General features: G+C 41.6%; 1 protein-coding gene across 1 annotated transcript in view; it reads right to left on the reverse strand.

Annotated features, from left to right (window-relative positions):
- Positions 1-23,059, reverse strand: part of BMERB1 (bMERB domain containing 1) — a 45,463-nt gene that overhangs the window by 20,618 nt on the left and 1,786 nt on the right. The window contains exon 2 of the mRNA XM_030958489.1: positions 3,271-3,394. Within this exon, the coding sequence (XP_030814349.1) occupies positions 3,271-3,394 (124 nt within the window). The remainder of the gene's footprint in view (positions 1-3,270; positions 3,395-23,059) is intronic.

Below are 23,059 nucleotides of genomic sequence, written 5' to 3' on the forward strand. Positions count from 1 at the left end.
TTGTGTGAGGAGACAGGTGCTGTACAAAGCACAGCTGAGGAACTGCCAGAAACAGCCTCACCTCCCTGATGATCTCACACAGGAGCAGTTTTCCCTTGGTCACACACAGAAGTGTGAAACATGCAACCCAACTCCATGTCCATGAGCATCCAGACCTTGCTGGGTCCTTTTTCAGTTGGGTTTGTTGGGGGTTTTTAGTGGCTGATAAACTAGAGCAGTTCTCTGCCTAATGTCCTTATTTCATGGCCACATTTGCATCTTCTTCAAGGAAAACAGCAAATTCCATTAGCAGCCTTAGAGCCTATTCCCTCCATGGGTTAAACCTGACAGAGGAAGAGCTTGCTGTGGTTTCCACCAGCAGCAAGCCTAGCTTGCAATGTTTTGTTTTCTTATTCTTGAGTGAGTATTTTTAAACACAGGGTGGGGTATTTTTTAGCAGTGTTTTGTTTTCTTATTCTTGAGTATTTTTAAATGCAGGGAAGAGCTGTGGCACCTTCTGGTGTGTGCAAGCAGAGCTGCCAGGCTGTGTGTGCTGTGACCCTGAGGGCTGGGGACACTTTGAGCACAGCTCCAGAGCCCTGCTTTCTTTAAGCACAGCTACAGTGCACTTTTCCTGCTTTAGGATCTGGCTACATGTGAATAAAAAGATCAGACAGACAGTGAGAAGAAAGAACCATTACTTTAAAAAAAAGTAGCTGGAAATGTGAGCTGTGCCTGGATGTGCAAGTGCTACAGAATCCTTTCACTGCGTTCATGCTTTCATAAGAACTATTAAAAAAATACCAATTTAACCCAAGAGAATTTCTATTCTGTTGCTAACAGCATGAAAGGCAAAGAAGGGAATACAAACATACCACACAGTTTCTCTAATACTAAGTGTGTGTTTTATCCTTTTGCTCTAATTAAAGGAAAGGCTAAAGCAGATGCAAAAGCTAAAGAGCTGTGGCTCTCATTAAAGCTGCTCTGGCACTCTGTGCTCTGAGTGTAGGTGTAGAGCTGCTCGTTAGCACTGTTCAAAGCTGAGCCTGCTTAAACCTGGCTGAGGAGGCTCAGCTGCATGTGGCTGGTTGGATAGGTCATTCCCAGGGGAATCTAGTCCTGTCAGAAGAAATCAGTTACTAAAATTCATGACCTACATACAGACTTCTGGTCTTTGGATATTGGCAATTCATTGCTTCAGAAATCAAATGAAAAAAAGAATATGGCTACATATAAAGTCTTCCACAATATGTCTATGAATTAGAGTTTATGTAATTTGTTTAGTGAAGCAGATATAAAACTTGGATCCCTGAGGTAACCATGAGTTGTGCTGTTAATCTCAGCAATAGGTCATTAAAATACATTTGTCATTAAAAGATGTTTGTCATTGAAGACAAATGTAGCCAAGCCCTTCTGTCAGTGCAAACTCCCCAGCATGAGAGGCAGTAAAGAACAGGTGCTGCTGTTCTACTTGGGTATCACTAGCTTGGGTATCACTGCTTCTCTCTGGCCATTTCATTCAGTGGCATTCACAAACTGAATTTAACTGCCTCAAGGATTAATGAGCAGAGTCAGAACACTCTGCCACACTGCAGGGAGCAGCTGGGCTGGAAGCTGTGTGAATATCCCTGGAAAAGTGGTCATTAGGTCTGCTGCAGCTGAAGGAGTGAGAGGGTCTGCGGCTCTCCATGGCTTAGAAAAGACAGAAACTGGGGCCCCTCTGTCCCCTGCCTGCTCTGCCAGGACCTTGGGCCAACCTCCTGGAGGCTGAAGCTCAGAGGAGCTTTCCTGCCTGTGCCAGGGAGAGGCTGGGAGTGCTCTGGGCAGCTCCAGGCAGTGAGAGGATGAGATCTGGCCCAGGAGGAGAACAGCTGCACAGTGTGAACAGCAGTTCTGTTCCCTTTTCAATAAGCAAGCTCTCCTGTGTTAAATCCCTTACTCAAACACCTGCCAGGCAATACAGAGTAAAGAGTGTGAGCATGGGGGAAATGAAAAGAACAGACTGGATACCAGAACAAACAGAACAATTGCTCTCATTCACTGGGGCAGTTTATTTCAGTGCTTTGTTTGATATAGAAAATGTCAAGAGAAGTGCAGGGTTCAATGATGAGGCTTCTTCCAGATTAAATTTATGTACAAACCAATAACCAAGCAGTGACTTGACTACCAGGAGCAGGAGTGACAAAACCTTTCCTGTTCACTTTATTTGTACCACAAAGGCATTACTAAAGGTCAGTGCCACTATAACCAATCCTTACTCCAAAGGTGTCTAAACAGTGATTCTGGGCAGAAGTCTCTGGGATAAGACTCAAAGATGTGCTGTTTGCAGAGGGGTGAGGCTTCCAGCTGCTGGCAATGCAAGTCAGGGCACTAAAATTAACCTCCAGTGTAAGGGTCAAAGTACCAGCCCCCTGTACCTGAATATGAGCAGAAAGCCAGTGAGTTTTTTTCAGGCTACTGAAGCTTCATTAATGCCAAGGGTCTGAGCTCAGCAGGTTTTAAAACTACTGAAGTTCCTGGCCAGTCAGCAAAGGCATTTGTTAGTGACCTCGGATACTCACAGACTGAGGACACTTCAAAATAATACACTTCTTAGGAATAAGTTCTGATCTTCTAAATTAGATGACTTAGGAATATTAACCTTATTGCCTTCACCATCAGAATTGGATTAATATTCACGAACCTTCAGTGAGGCTCCTGTGCCTGACCTTTTTGGCAATTTTGAAAATCCCTCTTGGAATATTGCTATTTCATTTGATATATCAGAAAGTGTTTTGTGTTCATAACTTAATGGTTTCCATTTAACAAATGTCAAATCTTGGCTGCTATTAGTGCAGAGCACAGTGTGCTCTCTTGTGACATGAGCTGTCTAAGACCACTAATGAAGCAGGAATAAAGCCTGAACTAGCTTAGACTGTGGAAGCTTCAAATCCCCTACCTGTTGATATTTTGTTCAGACAAATATCCTTGCCACAAAGGACTGAAATCAGGTAGGAAAAGATCCTGCATAGACAGGTACTTTGCTAAAGTTTCCTTTTGTAAGTAAGAGATCCATTTTATGTATTCTGCAAATCGTGCTGAATAAAAAAAGGTGCTGAATAAAAAAGCAGTAATTTCCTTTGCAACTACAAAAATCATTTCCCAAAGGCATTTCATAAGTGCTCACCTAACTGGGATGCTCTTTATCTTTCTCCCTTTTAAAATGTCAAGCAGATAAAAGTCTTCTAAATACCATTCTTTCCTATTTTGATTAATTTTGCATAGTATTTTCCCAGAGGGATTGATACTTACATAAACCTGAGTTCTGATTCTCTTCTGACTAAGACTTCCCGAAGTCTCTGGATCTTTGCCATCTCAAGCTCAATTTCCTCAGGCATCATTGTTGTTTCAGCCATTGAAATGATGTCAAGTTGATCTGTGTGTGGAAGCAGAGAAAATGAATTAAGCCAGTCAGACTGTCTTAATGGTGTTTTTCAGGAATGTAAATTAAATCACAGAGCTACCTAACTATGGAGTAATTAATTCAAGCAGTAAAAAATGCTCCAGCTGAATGCTGTACTGACTGCTTTCTCTATTGTTTTTTCTTATTACTTGCAATGTAACAGTTTAGAAGTGAAATACTCCCTAAGCCAAAGTGACAATAATTTTGTTAGTCAGGCTCAATCTTCCCTCTGAGGAATCCCAACCCCAACCACAGCCACAGCCACCATTCCTGAACTGACATCACCACTAACTGACTGCCACAAAACCCTCTCAGAGCAATTACTCGCAGCTCTGCAGAGCCCTACCTTGGTGCAGGCAACATAAACCCATGAATATTCCCCACCTTTAACCCCCCTAACTGTCCCTGCTGCTCCACCCTGGAGCTAAAGCCCAGCCCCACCAAGAGGAGCCAAGGATGGGCTCAGAAATGGTGCAGGAGCTCATCCTGCAAGGGCATTAAAATGGGAAAAAGCACTTTGCAGTAATAACTTGGCAGCTGGTAAGGCCAGGGTGCTTCTGTGATTATTTCTCCATAATTGATGTGTTACCTCTGTAATCCAGAGAGAAACAGGGCTATGGACTGTGCTCCCTGAACCTAAAGCAACCAATTTATATGAGATGGGTTTGGAAAAGAAACTGCTTGGCCTCTGGAAAACCCCATTCCAAGGGTTCATCATACTTGGCCTTCATGTTAAACAAGAATTTAGACACTGAAAAATAGGTTAGCTGCATATCTCGGTACCCAAATGGAGAGATATTCCTGAAAAAAGGCTGTTTCAGCTGTATTGATTTGAAAAGGGGAAAATAGAGAGGTCAAAATGCACTCAGCATAATTATGCAGAAAACAGCAGACAAAAAGCATCAGAAAATAAGTTGTTCAATTAATTAAGAGGAGACAAATTCTGAAGTCCCTCATGACAGACTAAGCACAGCTAAGAAGAATTTCTGACAAAAAGCTGGAGTAAGAGAATCTCAGCAAACAGCCCCTGTATGAGGTTAGTTCATGGTTCTCCCAAAACGGAGGCAAAGGAAAAACATTCTATACTATATAAACAAAATCTATTTCCCTTGTATTTAAAAATAGATTAAATATTTTTTTAAGTTATCCTGCTAGTATTACCTGCAGGTTTTGACTTCCTTTCTTAATTAAGAAAGTGGGGAAACAAATATAAAACATCACCTTTTTTTTTTTTCAAGATAACAGAATCTCGGGGAAAAAAGTGAGACAGATTTTGAAATGTCTGTCGTGAGAGAACAGCCATGTTTCAGTAGTTGTTTTTACACTCAAATTGCAAAACTGATCTGTAAAGTCAGGCTGTCTTGTACACACACAAATGCTGCCTATACAAGATGGATTTCCCTATTAGAAATCATTGTGTTTGCTGGAGTGTATTTAGTTGATGTGTAGCCTAAATGTCATGAGGTTCTCACAGGCCCACCTCTCATTTTCACTGCTTGCCAGAAATATAAGCAGGAGATGGGAAGTTATTCTGATGCTACCATGAATTAAAGCCAATAATACTGGTAAACAGGAATATAAACCATATATAAATTACACATACATATTTTAAAATTAGCTCTCAAGAGCTCAGAAAACAGAAAAAAAAGGTAACTAATTTACACTCTGCAGCTCTAGCTCTAAGTGCCCTGGTGTCACTCCTTGTGTGAGGTTGGCCTCCACCCTCTGATTTCAACAATTCAGGAACAAACAAGCTTTATGCCCCAGTGATGTGCTTAAAGCAGCACAGGAATTAGTGTGACAGGCAGAATTCTGCTCTGACCCCTTGCAGAACAGAGATTCTCCTTCACATCCCACTCAGCGTGTCCTTGAACCAGAGAAAAGATTTTTGAAAGCGACCCAAAATTATGCGGTGTTTCCAAAAGACTCAAAAATGCAAGCAAGGCAGCAGAAGCTTGAAAGTGGAGGGAAATAAACACAGAAACCATCAGACATCCGTTCACAGCTTGCCTGCAAGCCTGGAGATGTGGCTGAACCCTGGAATGGAGCACAGGTGAGGACACCTGGAGAGACTGGGGCAGGATTGCCACCCCAGCCCGCCCCACAGACACCAACCTCTGGCTCTCAGTTCTTCTAACATCATGGATAACTGGCTCACCTGGGAGCAGCTGTGCTGAAGGACAATTAATTATTTTTCATAAAATGGTTTGAGCTCCTGGGATGTGAACCACTGGGGAAGATTATGTTAACATTATTGAGCCTTTAAGTAAAGCTCTAACTCTGTCCCAGTGAGCAATGATGCCTCTGAGACATGATTCAGAACAGCTTCACACAGAAGTCTCTTACATTTTCAAAAAAGAAAGAATGAACATTTTATTTTATTTAAAGTAGGTATGCAGTAGTCAACCATTTTTTTCGTATATATTGAGCTTTATTTCTGGTAATGAGATAAAATTCATAAAGCAAAAGGGGAGACAACATTGAGATCAGTCACAGCCAGTGACAGTATTAAACTATTTTGTCTGTTCTGCAATCTCCAGGATCATTTTCAGTGACAAAGAAACAAGTAAAATGATATTACTGTAAGCATAAAACAATAGCATAAAAATAATTACTGTAGGGAAATAAAATTATCAAGCAATTACACATAGGGAGAGGGACTGAAGAGGTAAGCCTGAAGTTATTAATGCATAACTTTGGTTCAATTTAGACACAGACTGGTATAGTTAAACTGGGTATTAACTTAATGATCACACTTCATCCTCAGCGTGGCAGCCAGAAATAGAACAGTAGCCAGCTGTGTTTAAAAGCAACAAAAATTCCAATTGCCTATTAAGTCAATAAGTGCAAAGAAAACGTTAAAAGAAGCCTGAATTGACACAATGAGAAATGGGAGAACACCTCACACCTGGTGTCAATAGTTTAGAGCCACTGGGAAGGGATGCTGTGATTGATTACCAGCCAAGGTCCTGCTGCTGTCACTGGTGGTGGCCCCACGGGACAGGCTCCCTGTGCTCTGCAGCCATTAGTGCTTTCATTGTCACTTGGGGCTGTCATTGTCACTGTGCACCAGAGAAGGGGAGGTCTGGCAGTGACACAAAGGGCCCCAAATCTCTGCTGTGGAACCAAACAATGTCATTCCAGATAAAAATATTTATGTGAAAAGAATCAGATTATTCCCATAGTTGGTCACTAACATGTCACCTGGAGGCATGAGTGGAGGCCAGCCTTGCAGCCAGCCCTTTTACTGTACCTTCTGTTGTTGCCTCAGAGTTGATTTTTTTCTGTTTGATTTAATCCTTCTGGTGCAGGATGCAGTGGCCAATAACTAACCTGTACAGGAAAAACTACATTTAATTCCTTATTTCTAATCTAGCCTGCTGCAGCATTCTATTTCTGCCAATCCTAACAATTACTGAATTTGGCAAGTGTGTGGCACATTGTATTTCTTCAATGCTTTATGATGGAATTACCATATAAACACAATACAAACAGCTGCAATGTGTTTTGTTCCTGAATTGCCTGGGAGGCTGCAGCCATGTGCAACTTCAAATGGGTAGATTGGGGGAAAGGGAAAAAAGGGGCAGTGAGCTGGTTGTAGTGGCAGTGGGCACATCCCACACTCCTTTCACTGCCTGCCTCTCTTGGTTTGGACACTGGCAGCAGTCTGGCTTTGGGACGCATCCCAGGAATGTCCTCATCCTGCTGCACAATACAGCTCACAGGCCATTTCAGGGGTTCTTTTGGAAATGCTGTAATCTCTTTTCTCTCTTCCCTCTGCCTGTCAATTTGTTCTCCTATTTCTTCTCTAGCACCAAGAACAGGCTGGTGACGGCACAAATTCAGTAAATTTGGGGTGGTGCTGCTGGTTCATCAGGCCTCAGTGAGCAGCACAAATACCTGGTGAGTTTTAACACTGTGGAAAAGCAATCTCTGAAGGCAATAGGAGTGTGCAGAGGCTGTTACTGGAGGAGGAAAAAGCTGATGTGCTGCTCCAGTCACAGTCAGATGGCAAAAGTTCTCAGAATCCCTTTGCTTGCACTGCTGTCAGTGGCACTGAATGCTGGAGATAACACAGCTGAATTTTGCTTCTAGCAGGAAGCTAATTTGTTTTTCTTCTCATTGTGCCTGTTATAATTTTTGAATCCTTATTGATATTTCTCCATGAATGGAGCAACACATTTAAATTTTGTGTCTCTAGCACGTAGAGCCATGAACTGCACTTTGGGCTGACAAAGGAGCACAGCTCCTTCACAGCTGGCCAGATGTGCTTTGTCCCTGCAAGCAGTGGTAGCCCAAACTTTCTGACAAAACTGTGTCTGCTGGAAAATGCCAGAGCAGTGGCATTCAGAGTATTTGGGGAATAACACATTGCATTCAGTACAGAAAGAATTCTGTGCAAAGACCCTTGTTTCCTTTCAGTACATGAGGATCCAGAACAGCCTTGCACTTCTGGAAATAATAAATTTAAAAAAAAAAAATTAGAAGTTTCAACTGCAATGCAGTTCCCAAATGCACAGGGGGTAACCTTAGAGCCTTGGGATATTGGCTTAAACCAGGCATCAAGGCTTCAAATACTTTTGCCAGACAGCAGGGCGCCCAGAAATCCCAAAGGTGTTTTTTCACATGCTCCATGTCTCAGCAGAAACCTCGGGGCTGGCTGAGTCCCCTTAGAGTTTGGCTTTGCAACAGGCAGCTGTGAAAGCTGGCAGCTCCAGGGATCCTCTTTGGCAGGAAGGATCCAGAGATGCCTCCTGAAATCTGATTAAACACCAGGATCTCTGGGAGTGTCATGGTCATCCAACATCCCTGCTTCACAACTGTCATTTGGAGAAGGGGGAAAAGAAGAGGGGGATTTATCTGATTTGTGGGGAATCGTGGTGCATCTTTGCTCCCAGCAGACCTGAAGCACAAAGCACTGGCCAGCTCAGCTCTGTGCTGTGCTGTGTAAAGATCATTTATGTTCTGGGACAAACTGCTGGACTCAGGCAGTTCCTTGCACCTGATGCACTCTGCAGCTCCTCAGGCAAGAGATCAGAACTTCATGTCTGTAGAGAGACACATATGATTAATTTTTTTCTCTCTTCATCCATCTTTGCTCATTCAAAACCCAGCACAGATCATTCTGTTTGCCATATAATTTCCTCCCCAAGAACTATTAAATCATCTGCCGTGACTGGTGATGGCTCTGTCCATCAGCCAGCTGTGGTCTGGGTGTAATAGCACAATTATAACATTGGGATTTATTTTGTCCAGGTCATTAATACTTTTTTATTCTTTAATTATCACAGATTTACAGCCTAGACATCTTCAAACATAAGTTTCTACTTCCAAAGTATTTCGCTCATACTCTACCATATGACCCCATTTTAAAATTAGGTGAGCAGAGAATATAAGAAGCACTGTGTGCAATTGCCCACTGCACTTCCAGAATCACTGCCCTGTCTGTTCCACATCTAAGAGCCTCTGGTTATAAAAAGATTCTTTTAGTTGCTTATCCTGTATGTTCTTGTTCTTATCTCCAAGCTTTGACCTTTTATTTTTTATTATTTACCTTTGCAAGAAAGCCTGTTGGCAGCTGTCTATTCTTTCCCATTTCAGCCTTTTGTATAGTTGGTCTCACTGAGCTTTCTCTCAAAATACAAATGCCAGATTCACAGTGTTGAATGTTAACTCCTTCCTCTAACTCTGAAAGCCCTTTTGGTTCCTTTCCTGTGCTATTATACTCAAAGACCTGCACACAATGTCTCCTGTCACATCTGATGGAAGTGCCTGCAGTTGCCCCCTGCCCAGACAAGATTCTCAGCTGCTTTCCATCTTCTAGGCTGAACTTCTGTAGAACAAGTTGCATTGCACTGAATACAGCTGGTTTAAAAACCCAACCTGAAAGAGATCCTGCTTTGAGTTTTCTCACTGAACTACAAAGCCCCCAGCACAAACAGACAGTCAGTGGTAAAAGTGATTGCTAATTAAGGATGGTCTTCAGTACTTTGCTAACTAGAAGTTTTACAATTAAATTATGGTTCCAACTTTCTAATTTAGGGACAATTTTCTGCCCTTGCTCCCTATTAAAATATATATATCAGCACAAATCCATAATGATAAGATCTATAAAGATCTTGCCTCTTAAAAAAAGCATCAATTAAAGTCTTGTTTGTTATCCTGTAAAATTTATAAGCAGTAATTATTCTTGGCTTTGGTTTTTGTCAGTTTATGACAGTTTCAGTTTCCCAAGTGGGTAATTATGCAACCCTTTAATCTTACACTTCCCCCAGGAAAAAGATATCTCTAGTCTTAAGGAACTGCTCTGTGCATAGAAAGCCTCATCTTGGTTGTAATGATATCCTGAAAAAACAGCTCATCTGGCAATAGTTGTTCATCCTGCCCTGACAATGGGATCCTGTGAATTATCACCAGGCTGGAGTTCTTGTAGAAATTTAATGTCAGGCATAGGTCTCAATGTGATATTCAGACTTAATGAACCTCAAAATCTATACTGCTATCCTATATTGGATTATAAATTCCATTTGTTCTATCTTGCACTTCAGCTTTCAGATTTCAGCACTCTCCTGGCTTCTGATGCTGTCAGCCTTGTGGTGTCACCTGCTTGTGGTGATGGGGACAGGTCCTGTGGACCAGCTCAGGTATGGGCAGGCTCAGGAAGCAGAGAAGATTCATTTAACTGTTATCTGGGGATTTACTCAAAAGGTAGGATTTAGCTGCTTGAGCTCCAGTGTCCACTGCAGTCAGACACTGCCCCTGCAAAGATTGCAGACTCCTTCTCCATGCAGGAAGCCATAAGGATCCATCCTGTCAAATTAAACCCTCCCTTCACCAGAGTGCTCCATCTCTGCTTTTATGTTCCTTCCTCTGGATCTAAGGGTGCTCGTGTGTGCAAGGAACTGACTCAGTACAGTGGGACAATTTGCTCCTTAATTATCTGTAACTAGAGTCAGTTCTAGCTGTAAATCTGTGTTTGATTTGCTGGTTTGTAGCAATATCAGTATGATTTTCATGGTGGTGTTTTCTACTCCTGGGAGTTCTGCTAGCTTTCTCTATTTTTATAGTCTCTGATTTGTGACTCACAACACTCTGGATACTCTGGGAGGACTTTTCCTCAGTAGTACCCTCTCTTGCAGTAGTCTAAGAGCTAATACAAAACCACATTTACAGACCAGGAAACAGGATTTCAGTACTCACAGCAATAAATAACCAGGAAGTCAGAACTTAATATTGAACAAAAGTTTCTTTGAAAGGATAAGAAAAAAGCAGTTTCCTATTAAAATCTGTGCATAAACAATGACTAAAAGCCCCAGGCCTGATTTGACTATGCCATAATATTGTCATAAATACATATTTTATTCATGTGATAGAAATTTGCAGGATGTAAATAAATTCAGGATATGCAGAAGGATGTCCACTGAGATAAATTACCTAATGGCACTTACAGGTTGGATCTTGAAAACCCTTAGGGGCCTTGACATTCCAATTACAGGGCTCAACTTTGCTACTTTGAAGTAGATTCCAGGACTCTGTCTGGGCAATTTGCACGCCCCAGCCAATTTCCATTCACTCAGTGATAACAAGGGTGCACACATCTCTCCAGCTGGTTAGAGGGCAAACGCATAAACATGAGGAAAACATAACCATGCAAACAGCAAAGGGAGTTGGAATTAATATCTCTTTATAAAAACCTTTTTAAACCCAAGTCCTATCGAATTAACAATCCCCAGACACATTATTCATGGATTCACACACAATTCTCCACTCAGCTGAAACCAAATCCTCTGTATTAATATCAGCTGCATCTCTGAGTTGAGGCAGTTTTCAAATATCCAGATTCTAAATTTGGCAGATTTAACTTTTTTTTCCTTCTGGTGTCTGTGATAAGGTCACACCAGTTCATGTCTTCAGATGCAAGCTGGCCTGCAAATGACTGCTCAGTGGCCAGCTCAGGATCATCTCAGCACAGCCCTTTCACACATTAAACACAAATACTGAGCAGCACAGTGGGTCTGTCCTGGAGCCTCAGAAATCCTGACAGAGTGCAAAAAGGATTTGCTCACATACAGGAATTTCTCAGAGCAATTCCAGCACAATGGAATTGTCACCCTTGATTGGTGCCACCCTTTCAGAGCCCAGATTTCAGTGCCTGAACTGAGCCACAAACTCTCTCCAAGACAACTTCAGTCCATTTGCAAAATAGCCTGTGGTATCTCATCCAACTATTTTTGTTGGGCATAAAGAAGGATTAAGTGGTTTTGAGTAGGATTTAAAGAAAAGCTGTCCACATAATTAGGTCTGCAGAGATTTATGACAGACTTCACAAAGCAGTATAATTGAATTGTGCAAGGACATTTTCCAGACTTCCTACTGTTGTTTCCAATTCTAAATAAACTCTAGTTTGGGTACCAGTACCACATTCCTTGTTGCCAGATGCTCTGACAACAGGGCTTTTTACACATTTGGCTGGTGACTTCAGGTGAGGTGTGAAACAATTTCCCCCAGACCACTTTCCATGTCAGTCTGGAACTAAGCAACCTAATTTGTCTTGCTGGAACTGAAATAACAAGAGTGGCATTTTCCCACCTCTTTCTAGGAGATGTACCACTGTGTTCTCATCAGGGATTGTCCTACTGACCTAACCACATGGAAGGGTGCCCTCATTATCCAGCAGAACTAAAACCAGGGACATCACTTAATGTTCTGTTCTTCTGGTTTCTCACTCTTCCCTCTGCCACTACACACAGATAAACAAATAAATAAATCCCTGCATGTGAGACAAACCAGCTGATTTCTCAAGATAATGTTTCATACACCACATATCACAGATTTAGAGAAGATTTTCTTAATCACACACCCAGTCTGGAATGTGTTCCATTTAAAATGCTGCCCAGAGACATTCTCAGTACCAAGGCAATGTGTGACCTTATACCTCATGTATGAACTCACTCTGTTCTGAAAAAATCAATACAAACACAAATACTTGGTGCAAAGTTTGAGGTCTCCTCCATGAGAAGTCACCTTTCTAATGAGGCAGGTGTTGGGAAAATGTTTTTTTCATTTGAGCCACAAATTTCATCTCAGTGCACCTCCACATTACATTAAAGGGTGAGATCAAGATTTTTGACATATGCTGAACATACATTTCACTAAGAATTAGCCACCACAAACCAAACAGATCAGAATCCTGTGTTTCTTAAGTTGAAATCCCCTTTTTATGAATTAAATATAATCCTAAGAAGAGCTAGAAACAAATTTGTCTTTCAGTGAAATACTGGGATGCCACCAGCATGAAATCTGTTGGTTTTTAAAATGAATTAAGCTAAATTGCTTCCTTTTTCCTTCTTCTTTCCCCCTCAGGTAACCTTTCCTATTTGATTCTCTGCCTTTACAATGAGTTTTCCCTATTTCATTAGGTGTTTATCTCCCCTGTTGCTATATGAAAACTTGCAACCAGCAAAGAAAACAATATTGGCTCTTTTCAGGAAGTGTTATCAGACAGGATGAACAGACAAAACCCACTCACTATAACCTGCCTCAGACCACTGCTCATACAGTAAATTCCACAGGATTAAATCATGAATTCACCTTTTGCTTGCAGTTTTAAGCTCTGTGTACTAATTCTTACATTTAATGGGAAATTATTTGTAAAAAGGAAAATATAAGTTCCATTTAATTATTTCCTCAGAACTCACTATGCAAAGTTAATTGCCTTCTGGATTAAGTAAGCCTTTTGTGATGAATCTCATTTTTACAAACATTTATCTGAATTGATGATCTTTGACCTAATTTGTGTTGGTGCAGACTGGGGTATAAAACAATGCTCAAGTACTGCTATAAACACTTCATGCTATTTTATTTGCATCTGTTTGCACATTTTTCAGTTTGTTTGCAATATTGATTCATTTAGAAAGATAACACATCTCAAAACAGCCATCTCGCATGCTGCCTGTTTCTTTATCAGACTCACCAGCAAACACCCATTTATCCTAACCAGCATCTGATAATGCCCTGAGTTAGCCCACAAAAATGTCATTGTTATCCATTCTTCTTGGACAGCACACAAAAACCTCCCCACTGTTATTAGGGGAGGACATCCCACAGGACCTGGAAACTGATGAGAATCCTGATCATTTGTTCTAGCAGGCAGAAAATGGTTTCTAGCTTGGATATTTTGTATTTCTACCACTCCAGAAAGAGGAAACCTTGGAAAATTATTAAAAGGACATTCCATGAGATGGGATCCTGTTTCCTGCTCCTTGTATATTTTACTCCACTGCAAAGGGCACTGGATGACCTCCTTATAAACACACAGAGGACTGTCTCTTCTCCCTTGTGCAGAGAGAATGCAAACATGCCACAAGGACAATATTTTCTTTGCTCTAAATACCTACATATGTGGAGGACTCACAGGAGACAGTTCTTTCTTGCTTGCAACACAGTGATATAACACCTTCCCAGCATGAGAACACTTACATCAGATTTACTCTGTTGTGGCTAACCACATAATTTCAAAACAGTAAAATTAAGTGCTATGATTTTCTCGACTACAGGAATACTTTTACAAAGATATTTTATATCCAGACTATTCTGCATAAAAGGAAAACTCCATTAAAAAAACCTACTGAGGAAAAAGCTCACATCAGCTACTATGAAATGACTGCAATTAAATAAAACTAGAAAGATGCTTGAAAAAATGCTTTGCCTGACCTAGAGTGATGCTGAAAGAGCTCTTGTACATGTTCTTTGTTTCTGATAGGGAATTACCCTGAAATTTCAGCTCCCTTGCAGGATATCTCTGCTGAACAGACACAACTTGGACCACACAACCTCAGAATGGTTTTTGTGCATTAGGTGTGGTGTGTCCAGCCCCAGATCTTGCAGCTCTGCATGCACAGCCCTGGAGCAGGGTTTGAACCCTGTACTTTCTCTGAATGAACACAGGAGATGAGGCAGAAAGCTGCAGTAAAGCCAGGAGGAATCAAGGTGGGATGAATTGAGCTCATTGATTCCAGCACACTGTGCCTGTGTCAAAGGCAAGACTGATCACAGTGGAAAATGCTGCTGGAGCCAGTGCAGGAGCTGGCACCCACCCTGATCAGGGAGTATATGGAAATAGTTCCATAACATGTAAACCTTGAAATAGGCCTTAATATTCCCCTCCTCCCCAAATGATTGTCCTAGTACCACTGTTACATCCCTCTTTAATACTTTTTTCATTTTATCAGCAAATAAAGGACCACACTGGTCACTGGCTGCCTGCAGGCACCTCAGTGCTTCTCACACACAAGCACCAGTCACTTGTCCTCGCTCCAGTGACCTCCAGTGCCTCAGAGGCAGAGAAAGTAACAGCCAGAAATCAAACTGCATTAGTTACCTCTTTCTAGAGGTCTGATTTGTGAGAACAGGCACTAGCTTCCCTAGCAGCTCTCCAATTATTTAAAGAGAATGCAAAAGAGTCAGGAGTTGCAAATCCCAGAGAAGCCAGCTCTGGGTTCTGCTCATTAATACCTTCACACAGGGTGGAGGGTGTGCAGGACAGATCAAGCGCTCAAAAGAGCACTATTTTATTTTTATTTTATTTTTCAAAATAACCTGTGTGAGACAAAAACTTGCTTGACATTTAAATAAACCATGATGCTGACAATGCAGCTGCTATTGGATTTCCATACTCCTTTCACCTTTTCCCATGATGCTATGAATTGAAAATACAACCTTGTGCACTTTAAACAGCAGTTTGTCCTTCAGAGAACGAGGAGAACATACAGCTGTGTGCAGCCTGGTGGGGAGCTTTGCACAGTGGATGTGATCTGACAGCTCTTTCTATGAAAAAATGGATCCAAAGCAGGACACAAAAAATGAGGGAAAATTGCCTTTGAAGGTCGAGCCAGGAGCCCTCATTGTCAGTTTTATTCAGTGGCACTGGGTTAGAGCTTTATCTGTGAGGAGCTATTTCAGTGAGGCTCAGGAAAGCTGCCAGGAAGGCTCTGGAAGGGGTTCCTGTGCCCAGCACTACCAGGAGGCTGGAAATAGAAACTGGAACAGTTCCTTGCTGTGGCAGGTACCTTCCTTCGTGTGGATCTCCACTGAAACCATTGCACATTCCCATCTGCAGCAAGGCTGAGTTGAAGCCACACTCCAAGGAAAGCAATTCATGCTACATCACTTCATTTTATGTCATGGAGATTTAAAAAGCAGTATTAAGAAACACAGATTACTTGTTCATTTACTTCTGTCATTTTGCTCAGTGGTCAAAGGAAACAGCCTGTGGATTTCCATTTTATTCCTCACCAGAGTCAGATTCTGATCCTGTAATACCAACAAAAAGCTTCAGCATTTATGTTTCAAATGCTGTGACAGTGCCAGCTACAGCTAATGTTCAGGGATTCAAAACTTATTTAGTTTGGTATTTTTTAAAGACTTTTTCTATATTTATTAATTTTTTTAAATTCCAAAATACAAAGTCAACAAAATGTTCACTCTCAAAGAGTCTTGTAAAACCTCTTTAGGAATAAATATATGAGCATCAGTTGATAAAGAGCAGCATATGTGCAAGTGAAATAATAGTAAAATGGCCACAGGCATTTCAAGATTTCACACCTTCAGAACATTCTCCTATGAAATTATCTGACTGCATACCAGAGAGTTTGCTTTTGTCTCTCCCCACTCTGTGATATGATCCTCTAACACACTGGTAGGTAATTTCAGGTAACTTTAAAACCTCTGGGTAATTATTATAGACGTACAAGTCCAATCCAGTAAAGACCAAAACTGATTCTGGCATAGAGAGCTGCTTCAGACAGCAAAGAAACTGGTTCACATAACAGATTCCCACTTCAGCAAGTAAATAAATATTGAGAAAATGCTCCTCTGAAGCCAAGGAAAAAAAGGTGCTTCTCATTTGATGGGACAAGTAATTTCTCAGAGGGATGAATGTTGCTATTCTTGAGGCCATGGGCACACAATGTGTACAGTCTGACAGCAGAGTGGGAGGTCAGGCAGCAGAGAATCATACTGGGATCTTGTTCTTCAGTGTATGAGGCACACAGTATCTGCAGGGAGCCACAGGCAGAAGCTGTGTCCTTTCTTAAAGATCAAATAGCCAGAGCCAGAAAAGCCAAAACCAGCTGGTTCTTTCTCACTGAATTCTGAGGTGAAACAGCACAGGGCTCTTCAACTCACACAAATGATGACAGCTGGCAAAAAAATGTTTTGTACTTGCCTTTCATCTGTGGATGTGGAGTCATTCTTTAGCAAGCTCTGTTTGCACCAAGTAAATTGCTTTTGCATACTGACTTTTGATTCGCTTTTCTTTATATACACTAATACTTTCTTCCTCACAACTGGCACTGGGCAGCTATGAGTTTGAGCTGATTGAGGTCTCAGAGGCAAAGAAATGAAGGTAATTCAAACAGAGCTTATCTATACCTGAGACAAATCGATAGCTGGCTGTCACCTTCTCTTTGCATACCAGAAAGAAAGAAATGTCATAATCATAGGATGTTTCACCCCTTGCCAAGGCAGAGACAAATGGATCCTGATTTTACTGGCTTTCAAATCACCTTCACTATCACATCCCACACGCTGTCTATGCCACAGACAACATCAGCCTGAAGGAAAATGTGTGCCTCAGAACCTGCCAAACTGCAGGAACTTCAATCCCCTCCCAGGCACCATGCCCAGAGGAAGCTGTTTGGGAATCCATGGTAGAGGATGAGGAGAGAAACTACAGATTGGATAAGGAAGGTGGGGACACAAATGCATAACTGAATTTCTGTGACTTTCTCTGGTGTGAAAAAGGATAATTTGAGGAGCAGCGCTCGCTGTAGGGGCTCCAATGTGTTTCCTAATGATTCACTGCTCAGACAGGGAGATTGAAGTGCCACTACCCTGCCAGTGCAAATGGTTCTCCAGGGAGCAAATGTTCATCCCTGCTTGCCACAGGGACAAATGAGGGCAGAGATACCAACCCCATGGGGCAGCCTGACACAGATTCCCAGGAGAGCCCTCCTGGCAGTGACACAGCCCCAGATTCCCTCCCCAGACCTTTCTAAAGAGAACAAGGTGAACTGGGCTCTAGGAGATAAAGGCACAGAGCCAGGTCCAGTTTTGCTTTTACAGAAATCAGTGAGGAAATTTCCATTCATGTCAATGGAGTCAGCATTGTGTTTTCTATTTTCAGCCAAGAAAGTGTCAATCAGGCTTCTCCATCCTTTCCCAGGGAGGTCAGGTCACTGTCCTGCTCTTTTGGCTTCAACTCCATTATTCTAAAACTCACTTTGGCCTCCTGGACTGAAAGGACAGAAGTGGTAGAAATTAATGTTGATTCCTTTCTTGGTTTGTTTTCTACAAAAGATGACCAAATCTGTTAAATCACTTCATAGTGAGATCTTTTGTTCTAATTTTACCAGTATATGAGAAAACCCAAACATGTGTGTAAAAAACTACTAAAAGCCCTAATCAGTGGAGGTTTGGGTGGTGGAAGGATTCAGGGCAATAAAAAGATCCTTAAACACTGCCGATATTCTCACAACGACAAATTCCCTCTTGCATTTTGGTAGTGTTTGCAGTCATTAGGTTTTTGCAATGAGCAGCCTGTGTCACTGGAAACCATTCATCCTCATTCAGTAACAAATTCTCTTAAAATTATTTTCTCAGATATTTTGCCCGTTATGAGCTGACAGAATGTTGATAATTTATGTTTCATTGCTGATCCTGAAGGGCAACTAACATAATTTATCCAAGGGTGCTCCTCCTGATTTCTCATAGTTTGCCCTCCAAGCATACATTTTTCATCTCTGAGTTTTGAATCCATTTATACTGTGCCTTTTAAGTAGGCAGACAGCAGAACATGTTTCATGGAAATAAATCAGCATTATTTATTGTCTCTGGATCTATTTTATCAAGTAAGATTTTAATGAAAATGGAACATATTTGGTTACAGAAGAAAATCCCTCTGGGAATAAAGATTAAAGAGTGCTGAGCTCCAAACTTTCTTGTGCTCAGTAACTACAAGAAGATAAAGAGTACTGAGCTCCAAACTTTCTTGTGCACAGTAACTACAAGAAAACTCTAGAAACCTCGCCAGGATACACAGTACTTTGCAGTGCATGCCCAATCCCAAATGTAAGTTTTGATTCCTGTTTTATAACCACCCTTGAGGCAGACGTACACACATTCTCACAAGTGGTTTCTCTGATGAAAACATGCCATGCAACTAAGACATCAGTTATCAAACACAGTAAAAAAAAATTACACAGACCGAGTCCATAATCCCACAGGCTACCAACAGCAAGGATGATTTGTGTAGTTCAAAGTGTCCTACTTTCCAAATCTAACTCATTTTTTCTGTAAAATATGCTTAAAGGAAATGAGAAAATTCATGAGCAACAGTCTCAAATATGACACTTTAGATTCATCTATGACTCTTTCAGCAATTATTGTTGACACTGGTTTGCCTATAAACACTGCATTACATGTTAAGTGTTCATTTCCTGCTTGGCAGACTTGGGCACAGAGTTTTGGAAGCCATTAACCCTCAGATTTACGAGTGTCTCAGGTGCGAGAAATGTCTTTGCTGAGACATGTGAGTGCATGTGCAGCAGTAAGATCTAGATCCATCATAACCACCATGTTTTTGCACAGCAGCCCCTACCCAGGATTACACAGAACATGTCAGGTTGGTAGGGAGCACAGAGCTCATCTCTCATTCCCTGCTCAGGCAGGGTCATTCCAGAGCACACAGCACAGGATTGTGTCCAGACGGTTCTGGAATATCTCCAGAGAGGGAGACTCCACAACCTCTCTGGACAGTCTGTCCCAGGGCTCGGTCACTCACACGAGAAGTTCTTCCTCGTGCTCGGGTGGAACTTCGCGGGCATCAGTTCCTGCCCGTTCCTCCTGGTCCATTGCTGGGCCAGGGAGCAGAGCCCGGTCCCTGCTCTGAGCCCTCCCTGCTCACACTGACAGGCACTGCTGAGATCTCCTCTCAGCCATCTCCTCTGGAGCCTGAACAGCCCCAGCTCCTTCAGCCTCTTCCTGTTTTTCTCATCCCCTCTGGCTTAAATCAGGATGGATTTGGTTGTCCAGAACCTTGGGACAAGTTAGGCAGTAAATAAGCTGCATTTTTTGTTGAGAAACCCTGGACACACAAAGCCAGACACAAAAAGTGATGGAAGGGCAAAACTCATGAAATGTTTTAGGGGGACTATGGGAGCAAGGGTGGCCATTAACTGATATATTTCTGTTCTGTGGCCCTGAGACACTCACATAAAGTATCACCTGGAAGAAGCTGCTTTAAGAGTCACAGTTTTCCCCACTGTTGATCAATATTTTAGTAGGAATGCACTCTGAGGCACTGAAATGTTTCCAGTTCTCCCTTTTCCTTCTTTCTTTGTCTCAGTAGCTGCCTGGAGCAACCAGCTGTGGGAGGGGGAATTAGAAAAATGAGACAATGTGTATAATAGCATAAACTGGATTAGTCTCACTCTGTCAATCATTCTCTGGGCTCTTTGTGAAACAAATGAAAACCCAAGTTACAGCTTTCCTCCATGAGATACAGGGGATGCAGCAATGACCTGGTGGAGGTTATTAAATGGAACATTTTAGGTACACACTGCTAGCCAAAATCACCATTGACTTAGAAAAACACTAAGCTGTGTAGGGAAGGTTTAGAGCCATCTGACTGCCATCAAAGCAGTTTTACAACTGTTGAGTTTTACAACTGTTCTATAGAAAACAGCCTCCATCCTTTCTAGAAAACCCTTTCTGATTTTCAGTGTGGGAGTTCTGTCTTGGTTCCACAGATCAGACATGGCTGCTTTTCCTCTTGAAGTACAATACAAATATGTTAACATTAAAAATAACGAACAAGGTAAAAATCCAGAACTGGCAGCATCCTTCCAATCAGCTGTCTTTGTTGATGACGATGTTTTGCCTGATATTTTCTAAAAAGGTCTAGGGTTGACTATTAATGTTTTATTGTCACTTTCCATTTTTTGGTCACTCTCTTTTCAAAAATTTTACACAGTTGTGGGTTAGGGTTTTTTTAAAATGGAGACATGGAAAGAATATTAATTACATTCTCTGTTGGAAGCCCATGTTCAGACCTTCACAAAGCCAGCATTCTTGCTGTTTCTATAAAAAGAAGCATAACTGTGTGTATCCTTCAGTTAGCCTCTTTCCCACCTATTTAATAGATGGTCTGAATAAGCCTAATTTGTTTTGTGTCTTTTATTGCCTGTAATAGATACAATTAACAATTATGGGGAATTTACAGTGACACAAGGGCATGACTGTGAAGGAACAACAGTGGTGATTGGGTCATATACATTCTTTTTGTGCCTCTGAAGCTTTACTTTTCTTTTTTTTTTTTTTTTTTATTTTAAATCAGAGTGGAAACATGATGAGCTTGGGTTATGAGAGTATGATGGGCAGGGTCATACTGCATCCCTGACTGATTGGGGAAGGGTTGAAGTAACAGGAAGTTTTTATGCAAAGCACCAACATGGCTTTGTGGGTGTCTGTGCAACATGTGGGGTATTACGAAAGAAGGCCCAAAGGTATTTGTTTGAATATTTAACTATCAGATGACAGAAACAAAATATTAAACAGCCAGTGTTTTCAGTGCTCAGCAGCAGAGCATGTAAATACAAACAAGAGTCTTTCTGGCTAACAAGTTGAGAAGGATTTTGAAGACAAACTAAGCGAGTATGGTGAAATAAGTTTTCACATATGTCAGCCCGGGATCTCAGTGAACCTGAGACCTGTTCTGTCTTCCTGCTGTTGAAACAAATCAGAGTGGTCTCAGAACTAGATTCACCCCACTGGTGCTGTTCTGGAGTGCTCTCACAGCTCCTTGCCTGGACAGAACCTGTGCTACAACACTCACAGCAAGAAGGGAGAGCAAGAAAAGCCACCTGTGAAGGTTTCATGCTACTGCTGAATCTCATGATGGGAATCTCCAGCTTCTGTAGTACTGATCTGTAACAGGGTCCCTTCCTCTATTCTCCACGTCACATTCCAGAACAGTCAAAAATGTGGATCTCTGCAATACAGGAGTGTGGCAGCTCACCTCCAGTGCTGAGTTACCTTTCAAATGAAAACAATAATCAAGTTTCATGGTGCACTAAACTGCATCAAAATATAACCTTTGCAGTTTTCAGGCATTTCTGCTTCGTTATGCTGATTCAAGCTGGAGGATTCCTGGCAAATTTTGCATTTAGCTCCAGCCCTCATAGAAACTGCGAGAGGACAGAAAAGCTCAGCAGAAATGTATCTGAGAAGTGCAGTGTCCAAAAGGACGGTGAAAAACTGCTTTGTTTCTCTGTGGCTCTTTGCCTGGTGTGCATGCAGTTATTTAATCAGGGCTTTATGAGCCTCTGCCAGCAGCAAGACAGATGATTCTAAATGAAGCTGTGCACTCAGTAATAAGGACTGACCAAAGTGCTCCAGTGCTCTGCCTCAGAGCAGGCTCCCCAAGACTATGTTGTAAAAATCATTTACTGGGAAGGCTGTAACCACATTATTATTACACAAGCCTGACAATTCCTAAGCTTGTCTTTTCTATGCATGCACTAGAAAACAGATGAGTTGCCCTGTACATAGTAAACCACCATTTTTACTGTTCTCTAGTCCTTAGAAATTTCCTCTTGCATGTGAAGAGAAAGGCTTCAGGGACTTGTTAAAGAGACCCCTTTAAGCAATTTAAGCTTGCAGGTCACAGGGCATCAGATCCTCAGCTGCTCTGAACCAGCTGAACTCCACGGATGACCTGGCTGAAAGAGGCCATGGCAGGATAGAAATATACATGATGTACATTCTGCTGCTGTGAAGTAACTCATCTTCGTTTATAACCAACACCCAGCAATGCTTTCAGTACCATGGACAGAGAAGCCAGCACAGAGCTCCCATCCATCCGACAAACTGAGGAGCAGCTGCCTGACTTCCATGACGTTCGTTCTCCCTGCAATGGACATAATCAGGATGTACATTCCCTTGTGATAAGACTGCCCTCCCATCACAGGCACTGACAGGGAGCAGCACTCTGTTGTGCAGCGCTGTACAGATACACAAGTTCTGCCTCCAAAGACATCCTGATTTAATACCACAAATCCTCAGAGTAAAAAGGGCAAATTCATATGCAGTAATAAACTTCTGCTTTTGTTAATACTCTTAACGAGCATTTCATATTTCAAAAAACATGCAAATACCAAAGGCTAATTGTTAACATCAGTAAAAAAGGGGATGACAGTTTTTCAGCTCCTTCACAGACAGTCTGGCGACTACTGTCATCATGCCATGCAATTTAGGATGACTGTAAGGAAGCATTATAGTAAATAGTAAGATCTATTTCTTTTAAATCAATGCAAAAGTGTGACCAGAAGTCAGTGTTAGTATTTAAATAGGAAAGATAGGTAGGAATCAGCTAAACCAGTTACTATAAATAGCATTTTCCACAGTATTTTTAAAAAGCTGAAGCCTAAGAGCAAACAAAAGAAATCAATTATTCAAACATATAATATAATAATTTTCTGCTTTTCAAAGAACAGATCATGGTCTCTAGATTAATTCCTATTCCTATTTAAATTGTTATACACAGGGAAATATTCTCATTAAACAGAAAGCAGTGTGCAG

The sequence above is a fragment of the Camarhynchus parvulus genome, chromosome 14 (assembly GCF_901933205.1).
Source record: "Camarhynchus parvulus chromosome 14, STF_HiC, whole genome shotgun sequence".
In the NCBI taxonomy this organism is placed as follows: Eukaryota; Metazoa; Chordata; class Aves; order Passeriformes; family Thraupidae; genus Camarhynchus; species Camarhynchus parvulus.